Source organism: Heloderma suspectum, chromosome 3 (genome assembly GCF_057233095.1).
Source record: "Heloderma suspectum isolate Gila_16-S chromosome 3, 16-S_ref, whole genome shotgun sequence".
NCBI lineage: Eukaryota > Metazoa > Chordata > Lepidosauria > Squamata > Helodermatidae > Heloderma > Heloderma suspectum.
In genome coordinates, this window is record NC_139460.1 from 329,335,050 (window position 1) to 329,351,764 (window position 16,715).

Consider the following 16,715-nt stretch of genomic DNA (forward strand, 5'->3'; position numbering starts at 1 on the left):
GTTCACCATTCCGAAACCTGTTCTAGATGTGGAGTTGTATATAAACAAACAAACAAATAATCCTGGGAGTGTAGCACAGAACCATCATGACCAGGAGTGATTTGGATCTTTGGAGGTGCACCACAGATCACGTGGCCTTGTTCAAGAGCCCCCAGGTCTTCTCTCTCAAAGTGATGCAGCACTGAAAATGTGCAAGCAACTTCATTACACTGCTCTCTTAAGGAAGAATAATAAGAAAACATCTCAGGGCTTTTTTGTTGTTGCTTATTCGTTCAGTCGCTTCTGACTCTTCATGACTTCATGGACCAGCCCACGCCAGAGCTTCCTGTCGGCCGTCACCACCCTCAGCTCCCCAAGGTCGAGTCCATCACCTCCAGAATATCATCTATCCATCTTGCAATCTTGAAGAGGGTCAGCCCCTCTTCCTTTTGCCTTCCACTTTCCCTAGCATCAGCATCTTCTCCAGGGTATCCTGTCTTCTCATTATGTGGCCAAAGTACTTCAGTTTTGCCTTTAATATCATTCCCTCAAGTGAGCAGTCTGGCTTTATTTCCTGGAGTATGGACTGGTTTGATCTTCTTGCAGTCCAAGGCACTCTCAGAATTTTCCTCCAACAGCACAGTTCAAAAGCATCTATCTTCCTTCGCTCAGCCTTCCTTATGGTCCAGCTCTCGCAGCCATAGGTTACTACGGGGAATACCATTGCTTTAACTATGCGGACCTTTGTTGTCAGTGTAATGTCTCTGCTCTTAACTATTTTATCAAGATTTGTCATTACTCTCCTCCCAAGAAGTAAACGTCTTCTGATTTCCTGGCTGCAGTCAACGTCTGCAGTAATCTTTGCACCTAGAAATACAAAGTCTGTCACTGCCGCCACGTTTTCTCCCTCTGTTTGCCAGTTCTCAATCAAGTTGGTTGCCATAATCTTGTTTTTTTTGAGGTTTAACTGCAACCCAGCTTTTGCACTTTCTTCTTTCACCTTCATCATAAGGTTCCTCAGCTCCTCCTCACTTTCAGCCATCAAAGTGGTATCATCTGCATATCTAAGATTGTTAATGTTTCTTCCAGCAATTTTAACTCCAGCATTGGATTCATCAAGCCCCACACCTCACATGATGTGTTCTGCGTACAAGTTGAATCTTTAAACTGAATCCTACGGGGAAGGGAGATGTAATGTTGGGGGTAACAATGGATGTAGGCGCATACACCGCAACAGAGAGAACAGCTCTGATAGCGCCCAGTAATAGTCTTCAGACAAATGTAGGAAGAAAGCCAGACTATGAAGCACATGGTCTTCGATGTTTATATACTAATGCCCAGAGTATGGGAAACAAACAGAACGAACTTGAACTCTTAATACAAGAGGGAAATTATGACTTGATAGGTGTAACTGAGACTTGGTGGGATGACTCTCAGGACTGGAATACAGCAATTGAAGGATATAACTTGTTCCAAAAGAACAGGAGGAACAGAAAGGGAGGTGGGGTTGCACTGTATGTGAAAAATACATATATCTGCACAGAAATACAGCAGGATGAGCTTGGTAGCTCCATCGAGAGCATCTGGATCAAAATACATGGAGCAAAGAATAAAAGGAACCTGGTGGTCAGAGTCTACTACTGGCCACCCAACCAAGGAGAAGACGAGGATGAAACTTTTGAAAAGCAAATAGCCAATGTTTTAAGGAAGCATGATGTAGTAGTAATGGGGGACTTCAATTTCCCCGATATTTGTTGGGAGACAAATTCTGCAAAACATGGCCCCTCCAGGAAATTCCTGACTTGTGTGGCGGATAACTTCCTCCTACAGAAAGGAGAGGAAGGAACTAGAGGATCGGCTATCCTTGACTTGATCCTAACCAACAGAGATGACTTAGTGGATAAAGTAGCAGTTACAAGAACTCTGGGGGAAAGCGACCATGTTGTACTTCAGTTCTTGGTTCTAAGGGAAGCAAAAGCCGAGTGTAGTCAAACACATACCCTGGATTTTATGAAAGTTGATTTTAATAAACTCAGAACAATGATCAGTAAGGTCCCATGGCAAGCGACGCTAACGGAAAAAGGAGTCCAAGATGGGTGGGAGCTTTTAAAAAAGGAAATTCTCAAGGCACAATCACAAACCATTCCAACAAGAACAGAAGGTGGAAGACAACAGAAGAAGCCAATGTGGCTTCACAAAAAGCCTAGGGATGACCTGAAAACAAAAAAGGACACATATAGGAAGTGGAAAGAAGGCCAAGTAACAAAGGAAGAGTACAGGCAGATAGCACAGAATTGCAGGGATGGCGTCAGGAAGGCTAAAGCTGTGAATGAGCTGAGGTTAGCAGGGGATGCTAAAAACAACAAAAAGGCTTTCTTCAGCTACGTCCATAATAAAAGGCAGTGGAAAGAAATGGTGGTTCAGCTATTAAATAAGGATGCCAAAATGATAACAGATGACAAAGAAAAGGCAGAAGTGCTCAATTCCTACTTTGGCTCAGTCTTCTCCCAAAAGAGGGTCTATGACCCCCCTGGCAAAGGCGAAGTGCAGGCTGAAGGGGCAGGATTGCAGCTTGAGATCGACAGGCATATGGTCAAGGAACACCTAATGACTTTGAATGAGTTCAAATCTCCAGGGCCAGATGAACTGCATCCTAGAGTGATAAAGGAACTGGCAGAAGAACTCTCAGAACCGCTGTCTTCTCTTCTCTTCGAGAAATCATGGAGGATGGGGGAAGTGCCAGATGACTGGAGGAGGGCTAATGTTGTCTCTATCTTCAAAAAGGGTAAAAAGGAGGAACCTGGGAACTACAGACCAGTCAGTCTGACATCAATCCCTGGGAAATTCTGGAGCAGATGATAAAGCAATCCATCTGGAAGCACCTTGAAAACAATGCCGTGTTTACTCAAAGCCAACATGGATTTGTCAAAAACAAGTCCTGCCAGACGAATCTGATCTCATTTTTTGATCAAGTAACCTCCCTTGTAGACCGTGGGAATGCTGTGGACATCATATACCTCGACTTCAGCAAAGCTTTCGACAAAGTGCCCCATGATCTCATGATGAGCAAACTAGCTCAAAGTGGGCTAGATGAAACAACGATCCAGTGGATCCACAGTTGGCTACAGAATCGGACTCAAAGAGTGCTTATCAATGGGACCTTCTCAAACTGGGGAGAGGTAATGAGTGGGGTACCACAGGGCTCAGTCCTGGGCCCAGTGGTTGTCAACATTTTTATGAATGACTTGGAGGAGGAGGTGCAGGGAATGCTGATCCAATTTGCAGATGACACAAAATTGGGCGGGATAGCTAATACTTTGGAAGACAGAAACAAAATTCAAAGTGATCTGGATAGACTGGCGTGCTGGGCAGAAAACAACAGAATGACACTTAATAGGGATAAAGGCCAAGTTCTGCACCGAGGAAAAACAAACCAAATGCACAGTTACAAGATGGGGGATACGTGGCTCAACAACACTACAAGTGAGAAAGATCTTGGAATTGTTGTCGATCACAAGCTGAATATGAGCCAACAATGTGACGTGGCTGCAAAAAAGGCAAATGCTCTTTTGGGCTGCATTAATAGAAGCAAAGCTTCCAAATCCTGGGAAGTACTAGTTCCCCTCTACTCAGCACTGTTTAGGCCTCATCTGGAGTGCTGTGTCCAGTTCTGGGCACATTTTAAGAAGGATGCAGACAAGCTGGAGAGGGTTCAGAGGAGGGGAACAAAGATGATCAGGGGACTGGAAACAAAGCCCTATGAAGAGAGACGGAAAGAACTGGGCATGTTTAGCCTTGAGAAGAGAAGACTGAGGGGAGATATGATAGCACTCTTCAAGTACTTGAAAGGTTGTCACAGAGAAGAAGGCCAGGATCTCTTCTCGATCATCCCAGAGTGCAGGACATGGAATAATGGGCTCAAGTGACAGGAAGCCAGATTCCGGCTGAATATCAGGAAAAACTTCCTGACTGTTGGAGCAATACAACAATGGAACCAATTACCCAGGGAGGTGGTGGGCTCTCCCACACTGGAGGCCTTCAAGAAGAGGCTGGACAGCCATCTGTCAGGGATGCTCTGACTTGGATTCCTGCATTGAGCAGGGGGTTGGACTCGATGGCCTTGTAGGCCCCTTCCAACCCTACTATTCTATGATTCTATGAATAGGTAGGGTGAGAGTACACAACTCTGCTGTACTCCTTTCCCAATCTTAAACTAGTCCGTTGTTCCGTGGTCTGTTCTTACCGTTGCTACTGGTCATTATACAGATTCCTGAGGAGGCAGATAAGATTATTTGGTATCCCCATACCACCAAGAACTTGCCACAATTTGTTATGATCCACACAGTCAAAGGCTTTAGAATAGTCAATAAAACAGAAATAGATGTTTTTCTGAAACTCCCTGGCTTTCTCCATAATCCAGCGGATACTGGCAATTTGGTCTCTAGTTCCTCTGCCTTTTCTAAACCCAGCTTGTACATCTGGCAATTCCCGTTCCATGAATTGCTGGAGTCTACCTCGTAAGATCTTGAGCATTACCTTACTGGCATGTGAAATAAGTGCCACTGTTCAATAGTTTGAACATTCTTTAGTGTTTGCCTTTTTTGGTATGGGGATATAAGTTGATCTTTTCCAATCTGTTGGCCATTTTTGTATTTTCCAAATTTACTGGCATATGGCATGCATCACCTTGACAGCATCATCTTCCAAGATTTTAAACAGTTCAGCTGGGATACCGTTGTCTCCTGCTGCTTTGTTATTAGCAATATTTCTTAAGGCCCATTCAACCTCACTCTTCAGGATGTCTGGCTCTAACTCACTGACCACATCGTCAAATCTATCCCTGATATTATTATCCTTCCTATACAGATCTTCCATATATTCGTGCTACCTTTTCTTGATCTCTTCTGCTTCTGTTAGGTCCTTGCCATCTTTATTTTTGATCATACCCATTTTTGCCTGGAATTTACCTCCAATGTTTCTAATGTTCTGGAAGAGGTCTCTTGTCCTTTCTATTCTATTATCTTCTTCCACTTCTATGCATTGCTTGTTTAAAAATAATTCCTTATCTCTTCTGGCTAACCTCTGGAATTTTGCATTTAATTGGGCGTATCTCCTCCTTTCACTGTTGCCTTTTGCTTTCCTTCTTTCTTGGGCTACTTCCAGTGTCTCAGCAGACAGCCATCTTGCCTTCTTGGTTTTCTTTTTCTTTGGGACGTTTTTTGTTGCCGCCTCCTGATCAATGCTGCGAACTTCTGTCCATAGTTCTTCCGGGACCCTATCTACTAAATCTAGTCCCTTAAATCTATTCTTCTCCTCACTGCATATTCATTAGGAATATTAGTGAGCTCATATCTAACTGATCTGTGGGTCTTCCCTATTCTCTTTAGTCTGATTCTAAATTGTGCAATAAGAAGTTTGTGGTCTGAACTACAGACAGCTCCAGGTCTTGTTTTTACCGACTGTATAGATGTCCGTCACCTTTGGCTACAAAGGATGTAGTCAATCTGATTTTGGTGTCGACCATCTGGTGAAGTCCATGTATAAAGTTGTCTTTTAGGTTGTTGGAAGAGAGTGTTTGTTATGCACAGTGAGTTGTCATGACAAAATTCTATCAACCTATGTCCCACTTCATTTTGTTCTCCCAGACCATGCTTGCCTGTAATTCCAAGTGTCATTTGACTACCCACCTTAGCATTCCAGTCTCCTGTAATGAAAATAACATCTCTTTTTGGCGTATTGTCCAGTAGGTGCTGCAGATCCTCATAGAACTGATCTACTTCTGCTTCTTCAGCATCTGTGGTTGGGGCATATATTTGGATCACTGTGATGTAAAATGGCTTACCCTGAATTCAAATTGAGATCATTCTATCATTTTTTGGATTGTATCCAAGCACTGCTTTAGCCACTTTATTATTAATTATGAAGGCTACTCCATTTCTTCTGTGGTCCTCTTGTCCACAGTAGTAGATCTGGTGGTCATCTGATGTGAAGTGGCCCATTCCAGTCCATTTCAGTTCACTGACACCCAAAATGTCTATATTTAATCTTGACATCTCCGCAATAACCACATCCAATTTGCCCTGGCTCATAGATCTTACATTCCAGGTTCCTATGGTGTGTTGATCTTTAGAACATCAGATTCGTCGTTCACCACCAGCACCATTGGCCACTAGCCATCCTTTCGGCTTTGAGCTAGCTGCGTCATCACATCTGGAGCTAGTTGAACTTATCCTCTGTTCCTCCCCAGTAGCTTTTTGACCATCTTCCGACCTAGGAGTCCCATCTTCCGATGGTATACCGACATATCTCTGGTTGTACTGATCCATCTAGTTTTCACGGCAAGAATACTGGGGTGGGTTGCCATTACCTTCCCCAGGGAAGGTAATGGAAAAGCCCTCAAGGCAAATACTCAAAAGTAAAACAAATAAAATGAATTGAGCATACCTCCCCACCAACCTGAGTAAAAAAGCACAAGTAAAAGCAGACAAACTAGCCAGCTCAACCAAACACCAAACGCCTTCAGCACCCATTCTGGAAAGCCAAGAAAGGGGTAAACAGTTACAACTCAGCCCTATTGTTCCCAAAGGGGAGAAATCTGCACAGGCAACAACAAGGGCAGGGTTTCATTTGGGCCAGGGTCCACCCCCAGAACTTGTTTCCAATCCAAGGGACTAGCTCTAGAACATAAGAAGTAATAATAATGAAGAAAGTGTCCCTGAGCACATGTACAGCACAGCTCCCTAATCACTAAATAGCCACAGCCTGTCTCAGTACATCTCACTTGCATTAGAGGCAGTACTCTCTAAGTCAGCCTTAACCACCACAGTCTCACACATCTGTCTGTTTAGAATTAAACCTCTAAATAAAACAGAGGGCTTAAGGGAAAGATTCTTGTGGGTTCACAGAGAATGGGATGGACATGGCAAATGCAACAGCAGACTTACCTGTCGTAGGTCATACACAGTGAGGGAAATGGAGATGATGGACAGAATTATAATGGCAACAGAGTACTCAATGTATCCTTGGACTAGCCAGAGAGTCAGTGTGAAGGCTTGGAACACATAAAAAGGATTCAGAATCTAGAGGGAGAGAGCATAAACAGACCCATCCTAAAATGCTCAAGCTGGCCAATAAATTAAAAGCAGAAAAATCCCATTAAAGCAGAAAAAGTTCAATCTGATTATGATAATACCCCCAGGAGCCCCTTCCTCCCCTTTGGCCAGCTCCACCCTAAACCTCCAAGGCCAACCACAACAGAGGCCTCACAACACCTCCGAAAGGGACCTGGGCCTGGAGCACCTGTGATATCCTATAGAAAACCCTTTTAAACCCTTGCAAAGAACACTTTAAAAATAAGGATGTGGCTGGAAAGGTACCCAGTTACCTCTTTAAAAAGCAGTTTCCAGATTGGGCGAATTTCAATTTCAATGGTGTTGGGTCCACACACCAACCTCCTGAAAGAGGGACAGAGACGAAGGAGAACCTGGAACAGGAGTTACAAGTTTCTTCCTAACAATATGGTATCACAAAGCCAGTTCAGAAAAAGGGCAATTCTTCCTGTTTTCACTCTGAATGGATGAGGCCTTTTGTCTTATTCATGACCCCATGCTTGAAAAAAAGGGGCGCATTTTTATGGGGTAACCCATCCCAACATCAGCCGTAATCAAGGTTAGGAAAGTATTTCAAACTCCTGGACACAAACATCACATTTTAAAGGGAATACATCAAGATTTTTTTTAGACATCAGGCTTGCTTAAGGCTGCCTACTACATTTGTGGCTGCAGCAACATCTGAACTGGGGATCTCACAATCATAGCCATTTCCAGAACACCGGCTGAGTGAAAGAATTTTAAAAAGAGAGTAAATGAGGAGGGCCCTGCTGGGCCTGCCCAAATCTGAGACACAGACTGGCCAGTCTGACTGTGCTGTGGGCCATACCTGATGTCTTTCTGTTTCTTTGTCAGCCCGTCTCCAAATTTATGGTGTATTTCATAACAAGTGTTGCTGTCCTCAAGTGACCTAGAAAGGGGGCAACATAGAAAGGAAAAATAACATTTCAGACAAGGCCACTTTGATTCTTCAGAATACCCTGCCTTTAAGTTAAAAACTCACCCAACTCTGACAAACTGTTTTTCAGAGAGGTCCCAGACATAGCGGATCTTTTGTACCTGGATGTATCTCACCTGTAAGAGTTACAAAGAGTTAATAAGAGTTCTTAAAAACAACCCAGCCTCATTGATGGTTGCCACCAAATCCATCCCTAGCTGTACTATAATCAGACTGAAGAAGGAGGTTCTGGCTGGAGCAGAATGCTTGGCAGATGGAAAGAGGGCTTGTTGGAATCTGCAGCCGGCTCGGTGGGGTCTGAACAGGCCCCACTTGCCATGCTAGGCCTTAGCAGGGGCCTCAGAAAAAGCTGTAGCCTGGAGATCAGCCCCGCCCCGCTCCCTATAGTCATGCAGGATTGGTGGGGAGCTACTGATTCCCACCATGCAGGTCCCAGAGTTCCAACGATGTCCAGTGGCCCTGCCTGGCATGCACCACTTACATATGGAATGTTGAGAGCATGGAGCATTTTGGGGGTGGGTCCCCTTGATTCCACCCATCTCCAACCTTGGGCTGATGCAAGATTCTACTCTGCCTCTGTCCGTTATGGGGTAGAGCAGAAATACATTATAACCCGGTGTCCATCACCCCCTTGCCTGCAGTGAACACCTTGATTCTTGCTCCAAGAGAAGCTTACTTTCAAGTGAGATTTCATTATGGCTTTGCTTATGACAGAATCCTTATCTGTACTGAGGATGTGATCCAATTTCTCACTGTCCAAGATATTCAACAAGTCAAGCCAGATCACCTTCTTCCTAGTATATCTTTGAAACTCATCCTAGGGGGAAAAATACAGAAATCTTCAGTAAATACTCATGGTAAGTCATACTCTTGTTAGAGCAGGAATTATATAATTCTGAGTAGGAGCCAAGGATGCATGTTTTGACAATGGTCAACTTCCTTTTGCGTGGCTCCATAAATTTCAGCCATAATAATGAAAGCTTTACAAAAGCATATAATTAATTATTCCAGTGAGGTTTGCCATATTGCTAAAAGGTCACAAGTGATAAAAGATAATCCTTGAAAAATATTTCAAATTTCTAGAAGACAGGAACACGTTTTTAGGGAAACCACCCTAGGGATTTCAAGCCTCCCAGCACATGTTTAGAAAGAATCCACCCACACCAAGTGGGCTGCAAATTTGGTAGCCAGGGCTAGCCTAGAATAATGAGCATATTGTCACCCACCTAGAATGATGAGTACATTGTCATCCTTCTTGGCATGTCATAGTGGATGCTGAGCCCAAATGAATAAATAAATGTCCCTCAGATGCCCACCCCTGAGCAACTAAACTCAGAGGGATATTAGATTTTTACAAAGCCAAGTAGGACTGGCTAGTTTCTGTATGAAAATTATAGCCAAGATTGTGGATACAACCTGCAGCAAATAAGCAACAGAACAGAATACTTTAAGTATGTGCTACACTGACCACCATGAAGTGGATTAGGAAATGCAAGTCAAAATTATCTATGTAGCCATGAGGAATAGAAATCTAAAAACAATGAAAAGTTGCTAATTCTCAGATTACTCAATGGTATGGCAGATTTCTCAACCTTTTCTTTCTTTGATGGTGTCTCTTTGTTGTTGTTGTTATTGCAAAAATTCTAAGAACCTATGGTTATATGCAGTAGAATCAACTGATACTTGTGAGATGTGGAGACATTAACAAGAAGAAGAATACACAGCACCTTGGCTATAACATCCAGGAGATGTGAACTTGAACAGGCTGGCTAGGTGAAAAAAGATGAAAGAAACCTACAGTTGCTCGCAACAATACAATGTCCGCCTCTTCCAAGTCACACGGCACGCAATTTGCCCACACGTCCCACTCCGGCTTCCAGTAAAACAGCAGCAGGAGGGCTCCACAGGACAGGATGTACCCGGCAATGCACAGGGCCTTCCGGAAGCTCTGGGTTTTGTAGCCAAATATGTCCTGTGGAGAAAAGCAATGTAATGCGCCTACACCATCAGATGTTCTCTCAACAGCAGAATTGGAGATGGCTATCTAACCAGAGGGGGGTTTGACCAGTCACTCTTGGCACTCCCTGTATCTTCAACTGGAGGCAGAAAATGATGCCCAGGAGCTGGGGAGGAGCCATGCCACAGAGCTACTGCGTCTCTCTTGAAACTCTTGGCCTCCCACCTACCACAGTAGCTTCCCTGGATTGTTGGCCTGCTCTACTTCTCTCCACCATGATTGGCCACTTTCCTGCACCATCCTGCAAAATTCCCATTCCTGTTAACAGACCCTGATTGTGCAACAGGGCAGCTTTCTCTGTGCAGCTTATAAGCGTCATATGTTGCTTTCTCTCCTTGCAAGGGCCTCCACGATTCATCCTTACCACCAGCCCTGCTGATTCCTGTGCCTGGACAACTTTCTGGAATGACCTTGGCTTGCTTTTCTGTCCCATAATTCTGCCTTGCCCCTCAGGTAGATGCTTTAGGCAAAGACCACCTTACTGAAAAAGGGCAGCTCCTGTGAAGACCTACGGCCTTCTTCTCTGCTCCCCAGACACAGCCTGGGGCCTTTCCAGTGTGTGTCAATGAGAAGCAATTAACACAAAGAGAAACCACAGCACATCAGTTATAACAATTCCTCAGGTTGCATTTGGCATTTTTATTCCACCACATCAAAATGTAGATGAACTATAGCACTGGAAGTCAAACCATTCAGCAATGCAATCACATTATTAATTAAGATCCCTGCCTGAAACCCTGGAGGGCCACCGCCAGTCAGTGTAGATGATACTGAGATGGATGAACTGATGGTCTGAGTCAGTATTTCGTTCATTCCTATTCAACTGCTGCTGACATATACAAACAGGAATAATTATCTAGGACTAAACAATCATCCTATTCAAAGTCATGGGGCCGATCTACATTGCACCCGCCATCGCAATGAATTCGGTGTCCCGTCAGGTTAAACGCTCTTGCATTAAAACATGATTATTCACACTCACCCATTTTCCCCGTTGCAGTGCTTCATCAAATGCGCAGGCTCGGTTCACACTTGAGCGCTGTGCTGTTTTCCTGCTCTTTTCCTGCGCGCGCTTGTCTGATCTCGGATGCTAAGCGGGGTCGGCCCTGATAAGTAGTTGGATGGGCGACTGCCTGGGAATCAGGCTTCCTGCATTGAGCAGGGGGTTGTTGTATCCCCTCAAATGAGACTAAGTTTTACCCCCTCCTATCCCCCGCTCAGGATGTTTGTTTTTTTTAAATTCAGGCGTTATCCTCGCAGAATCGGGGCTTCTCCGCGATGTTTTTTTTTCTAATTCAGGCATGATCTTCAAAGATTCAAAGCTGTGAAGCTTCACAACTTCAAATCTTCGAAGATCATGCCTCAATTAGAAAAAAAAACGTAGCGGAGAAGCCCCGATTCTGCAAGGATAACGCCTGAATTTAAAAAAAAAACAAACATCCTGAGCGGGGGATAGGAGGGGGTAAAACTTAGTCTCATTTGAAGGGACAGAATAACCCCCTGCTCAGTGTAGGAAGCCTGATTCCCAGGCGGTCGACAATTCAACTACTGACCGGGGCCGACCCCGCTTAGCTTCTGAGATCAGACAAGTGTGCGCACATCCAGCCCTTTGCTTGTTGCTGAGGAAATGGGGGCTGCTGAGGAAGCTATGTGATCGGTAGCCAGAAGAAGACAAGGGGCCGTCGAGAGCTGTGATTGGACAGGAGGGAAATACAAACACCGCCGCATATGGACAGGCGGGGGAGGGGACTATGACTGGATATAGTAGCGAAGGCGGAAAATCAGAGCACATTAAGGGGAAATACCAGGATATTGAAAGCGGGAGCACGGAATTGGAAGATTCCGGTTCCAATTCAAGGCGGGTACTGCGTAGTGTGAAAGGTGGACGGTGAAACCTCATTGGAAGTGAAAAAAGGCGGTAAGTGTAGATCCAGCCATGATTTCAGTTTAAAAGATCAGTTTCAGCCAAGAAAGATCTGATATGGAATTTAGACCCATTTAGGGGCTGGGACAGGATAGGCCTTCTCCAAGGTGGCCCCAAGGCTCTGGAATGCCCTCTTGGATGGCTGACTGTAAGGTCGCCTCACCCCCTGTACATCAAGTATTGCTTTCCTTCCACCTTGGACTGCCATCTGATAGATTTCAGATCAGCCTGGCAGATTTTATTTTTATTTTATTTATTTATTGCATTTATATCCCGCCTTTTTTCCTCTTGCAAGGAACCCAAGGCAGCTTACATTCTCCTCCTCTCCATTTTATCCTCCCAACAACAACCCTGTGAGGTAGATTGGGCTGAGAATCTGTGACTGGCCCAAAGTCACCCAGTGAGCTTCCATGGCCGAGTGGGAACTAGAACCCGGATCTCCCGGCTCCCAGTCCAGCACTCTCACCACTACACCACGCTGGCTCTCATCAAGTGTTTCTGGCACTTGACCTTTCATTTTCTGCCTCAGCTGCAAGATGAAGCAATGTTTCATTTAAAAGTATGTTGTTGTTCTTCAGTCGTTCAGTCGTGTCCGACTCTTCATGACCCCATGGACCATAGCACACCAGGCCTTCCTGTCCTGCGCTCTCTCCCGGAGCGTGCTCAAGTTCAGATTCATTGCATCGGTGATGCTATCTAGCCATCTCATCCTCCGCCATCCCCTTCTCATTTTGCCTTCAATCTTTCCCAGCATCGGGGTCTTTTCCAGGGAGTTTTCTCTTCGCATTCGGAGGCCAAAATATTTGAGCTTCAGCTTCAGTCTCTGTCCTTCCAATGAGCACTCAGGGTTGATTTCCTTTAGGATTGACTGATTTGACCTCCTTGCAGTCCAGGGGACCCGTAAGAGTCTTCTCCAGCACCACAGTTCGAAAGCATTGATTCTTCGGCGCTCAGCCTTCCTTATAGTCCAGCTCTCACAGCCATATGTTACTACTGGGAAAAACATAGCTTTGATTAGACGGACCTTTGTCGGCAAGGTGATGTCTCTGCTTCTGACTATGCTGTCTAGGTTTGCCATAGCTTTCCTCCCAAGGAGCAAGTGTCTTTTAATTTCATGGCTACAGTCACCGTCTGCGGTGATCTTGGAGCCCAAGAAAATACAATCTGTCACTGCTTCCATTTCTTCCCCTTCTATATGCCAGGAAGTCATGGGGCCAGATGCCATCTTAGTTTTTTTTAATGTTGAGTTTCAAACCAGCTTTTGCACTCTCCACTTTCACCCTCAACACGAGGCTCTTTCAATCCTCTTCACTTTCTGCCATTAGGGTGGTATCGTCTGCGTATCGGAAGCTGTTGATAATTCTCCCGGCAATCTTAATTCCGACCGGTGATTCATCCAACCCGGCATGGGTTTCTCATGATGTACTTTGCATATAAGTTAAATAAGCAGGGCAACAATATGCAGCCTTGTCGTACTCCTTTCCCAATTTTGAACCAAGTGGTTGTTCCATGTCCGGTTCTTACTGTTGCTTCTTGACCCTTGTACAGGTTTCTCAGGAGACAGGTAAGGTGGTCTGGTACTCCCATCTCTTTCAGAATTTGCCAGAGTTTGTTGTGATCTACACAATCAAAGGCTTTAGCGTAGTCAATGAAGCAGAAATAGACATTTTTCTGGAATTCTCTTGCTTTCTCCATGATCCAGTGAATGTTGGTGATTTGATCTCTAGTTCCTCTGCCTCTTCGAAACCCAGCTTATACTTCCGGTAGTTCTCGGTTCACATGCTGCTGAAGCCTAGCTTGTAGGATTTTGAGCATAACTTTGCTGGCATTTGAAATGAGTGCAATTGTACGGTAGTTTGAACACTCTTTGGCATTGCCCTTCTTTGGAATTGGAATGTAAACTGTCCTTTTCCAGTCTTGTGGCCACTGTTGAGTGTTCCAAATTTGTTGGAATAGTGAGTGCAGCACTTTAACAGCATCATCTTTTAGGATCTTAAATAGCTCAGCTGGAAGACTGTCATCTCCGCTAGCTTTGTTGTTAGTAATGCTTCCTAAGGCCCACTTGACTTCATTCTCGAGGATGTCCGGCTCATGTTCAGTGACCGCACTGTCATGGCTATCAGGGACATTCAGATCTTTCCTGTATAGTTCTTCTATGTATTCTTTCCACCTCTTCTTAATCTCATCTGCTTCTGTTAGGTCCTTGCCTTCTTTCTCCTTTATCATGCCCGTCTTTGCACAAAACGTTCCCTTGAGATCTCCGATTTTCTTGAAAAGATCTCTAGTCTTTCCCATTCTGTTGTTTTCCTCGATTTCTTTGCATTGTTCATTTAAGAAGGCCTTCTTGTCTCTCCTTGCTATTCTCTGGAACTCTGCATTCAGTTGGGTATATCTTCCCCTTTCTCCCTTGCTTTTCGCTTCCCTTCTTTCCTCAGCTACTTGTAAAGCTTCCTCAGACAGCCACTTGGCTTTCTTGCATTTCTTTTTCTTTGGGATGGATTTCGTTGCTGCCTCCTGAACAATGTTACGGACCTCCGTCCATCGTTCCTCAGGCACTCTGTCTATCAGGTCTAATCCCTGAAATCTATTCCTCACCTCCACTGTATATTCATAAGGGATATGATTTAGGTCATACCTGAATGGTTTAGTGGTTTTCCCTACGTTCTTCAATTTAAGCTGAAATTTTGCAAGAAGCAGCTCATGATCTGAGCCACAGTCAGCTCCAGGTCTCGTTTTGACTGACTGTATAGCGCTTCTCCATCTTTGGCTGCAAAGTACATAATCAGTCTGATTTCGATATTGACCATCTGGTGATGTCCATGTGTAGAGTCGCCTCTTGTGCTGTTGGAAAAGAGTGTTTGCTATGATCAGCGTGTTCTCTTGGCAAAACTCTATGAGCCTTTGTCCTGCTTCATTTTGTACACCAAGGCCATGCTTGCCTGTTATCCCAGTGATTTCTTGACTTCCTGCTTTAGCATTCCAATCCCCTGTGATGAAGAGGACATCTTTTTTTGGTGTTAGTTCTAGAAGGTATGGTAGGTCTTCACAGAACCGATCAACCTCAGCTTCTTCGGCCTCAGTGGTTGGGGCATAGACTTGAATTACTGTGATGTTGAATGGTTTGCCTTGGATTCATACTGAGATCATTCTATCGTTTTTGAGATTGTACCCCAGTACTGCTTTTCCCACCCTTTTATTGACTATGAGTGCTACTCCATGTCTTTTAAGGGATTCTTGCCCACAGTAGCAGATATAATGGTCACCTGAATTAAATTTGCCCATGCTTGTCCATTTTAGTTCGCTGATTCCCAAGATGTCGATGTTCAATCTTGCCATCTCATGTTTGACTACCTCCAGCTTACCTTGAATCATTGATCTTACATTCCAGGTTCCTAAACAATATTGTTCTTTACAGCATCGGACTTTCTTTGCACCATCAGACACATCCACATCCGAGTGTCCTTTTGGCTTTGGCCCAGCCACTTCACTCTTTCTGGCACTACTTGGAAATTCCCTCTGCTCTTCCCCAGTAGTGTATTGGACACCTTCCCACCTGAGGGGCTCATCTTCCGGCGTCATCTCTTTTAGCCTTGTGCTACGTTCCATGGGGTTTTCTTGGCAAGAATACTGGAGTGGGTTGCCATTTCCTTCTCCAGTGGACCACATTTTGTCAGAACTCTCCGCCATGACCTGTCCGTCTTGGGTGGCCCTGCACGGCATAGCTTATGGCTTCACTGAGTTACGCAAGCCCCTTCGCCACAACAAGGCAGAGATCCATGAAGGGGTTCATTTTAAAGTGATATATATTTAAATGACACGACAGAAGCAAACAAATGATGGTTCTCTTCCTCCCCTCAACTTCCATCTCCAAGGCTATGTACATGAGACCACACCATAATTTATCCAGAGTACCTACTACATGCACTGAAAGACTCAAGTAGGGGGTGTTATCAATTGTTTTCCCACTCTGTTTAAACTCCATGTTTAAACTCAAAATGATGGATAACATGTGTTTTTGTTTGTTTGTTTGTTTGGATTTGATTTGATTTGTAGTACACCTTTCTGCCAAGAGAGTGGCACTCAAGGAGGCTTACAATCATAGATAAATAAAAAACTTAATTAGAGCTGATTTTCACTAGCTGTACTTTTCAGGAGGCTGGAGGGAGCTCAGGATATATCCCCTCCCCGCCTACTGGAACACCCCCTTTCCTCCTCCTCTGAGGTTGCTTTTCTGACCTCAGAAAGGCAGCTGGCATGGTTCTCTCTGTGCCGGTTGCTGGGGGGCGGGGTCTGGGATCAGTTCTCCAACTCCCCCTTCCGAATTCAAAGCACTGTATCCAACCTCAGAGGGGTTTTCCAAGCAATCCTCTGGTCCCTGGGACACCCTCCCAGGAACCATAGGATTGCTCTCTTAATCCCTGTTACTGATTGTATATACAAAAATGGAAAGTGATAAAGACTGAGTGTTGAATGTCTGCGCCACTGCAAAAAAAAAAGCGTAATGTGCAGAACATAACTGACATTAGTGACTGTGAATTCATAATCTAGGGCTGTGAGTTATTTCAGATAAAGGGGAGCAAACCTGGGCATACATGTTGGCCCCTTTCCACCCTCCATAGAACCACTTATTTTTTAAATATGGTAAGTGGCACATAAATCTATTAAATATTAAATACATAAATAAATACATAAATACAACTGGCCTCCTTCTTTTATCTACTGCAGGAC

General features: G+C 44.5%; 1 protein-coding gene across 1 annotated transcript in view; it reads right to left on the minus strand.

The window, feature by feature from the left end:
• The window catches only part of ATP13A5 (ATPase 13A5), a 74,815-nt gene extending 64,631 nt beyond the window's left edge, over positions 1-10,184 (minus strand). The window contains exons 1-7 of the mRNA XM_084845732.1: positions 10,119-10,184; positions 9,845-10,018; positions 8,723-8,863; positions 8,092-8,162; positions 7,918-7,998; positions 7,364-7,433; positions 6,924-7,058 (exon numbers count right to left, since the gene is read on the minus strand). Of these exons, the coding sequence (XP_084701858.1) occupies positions 6,924-7,058; positions 7,364-7,433; positions 7,918-7,998; positions 8,092-8,162; positions 8,723-8,863; positions 9,845-10,018; positions 10,119-10,184 (738 nt within the window). The remainder of the gene's footprint in view (positions 1-6,923; positions 7,059-7,363; positions 7,434-7,917; positions 7,999-8,091; positions 8,163-8,722; positions 8,864-9,844; positions 10,019-10,118) is intronic.
• Between the last annotated feature and the right edge of the window lie 6,531 nt (positions 10,185-16,715).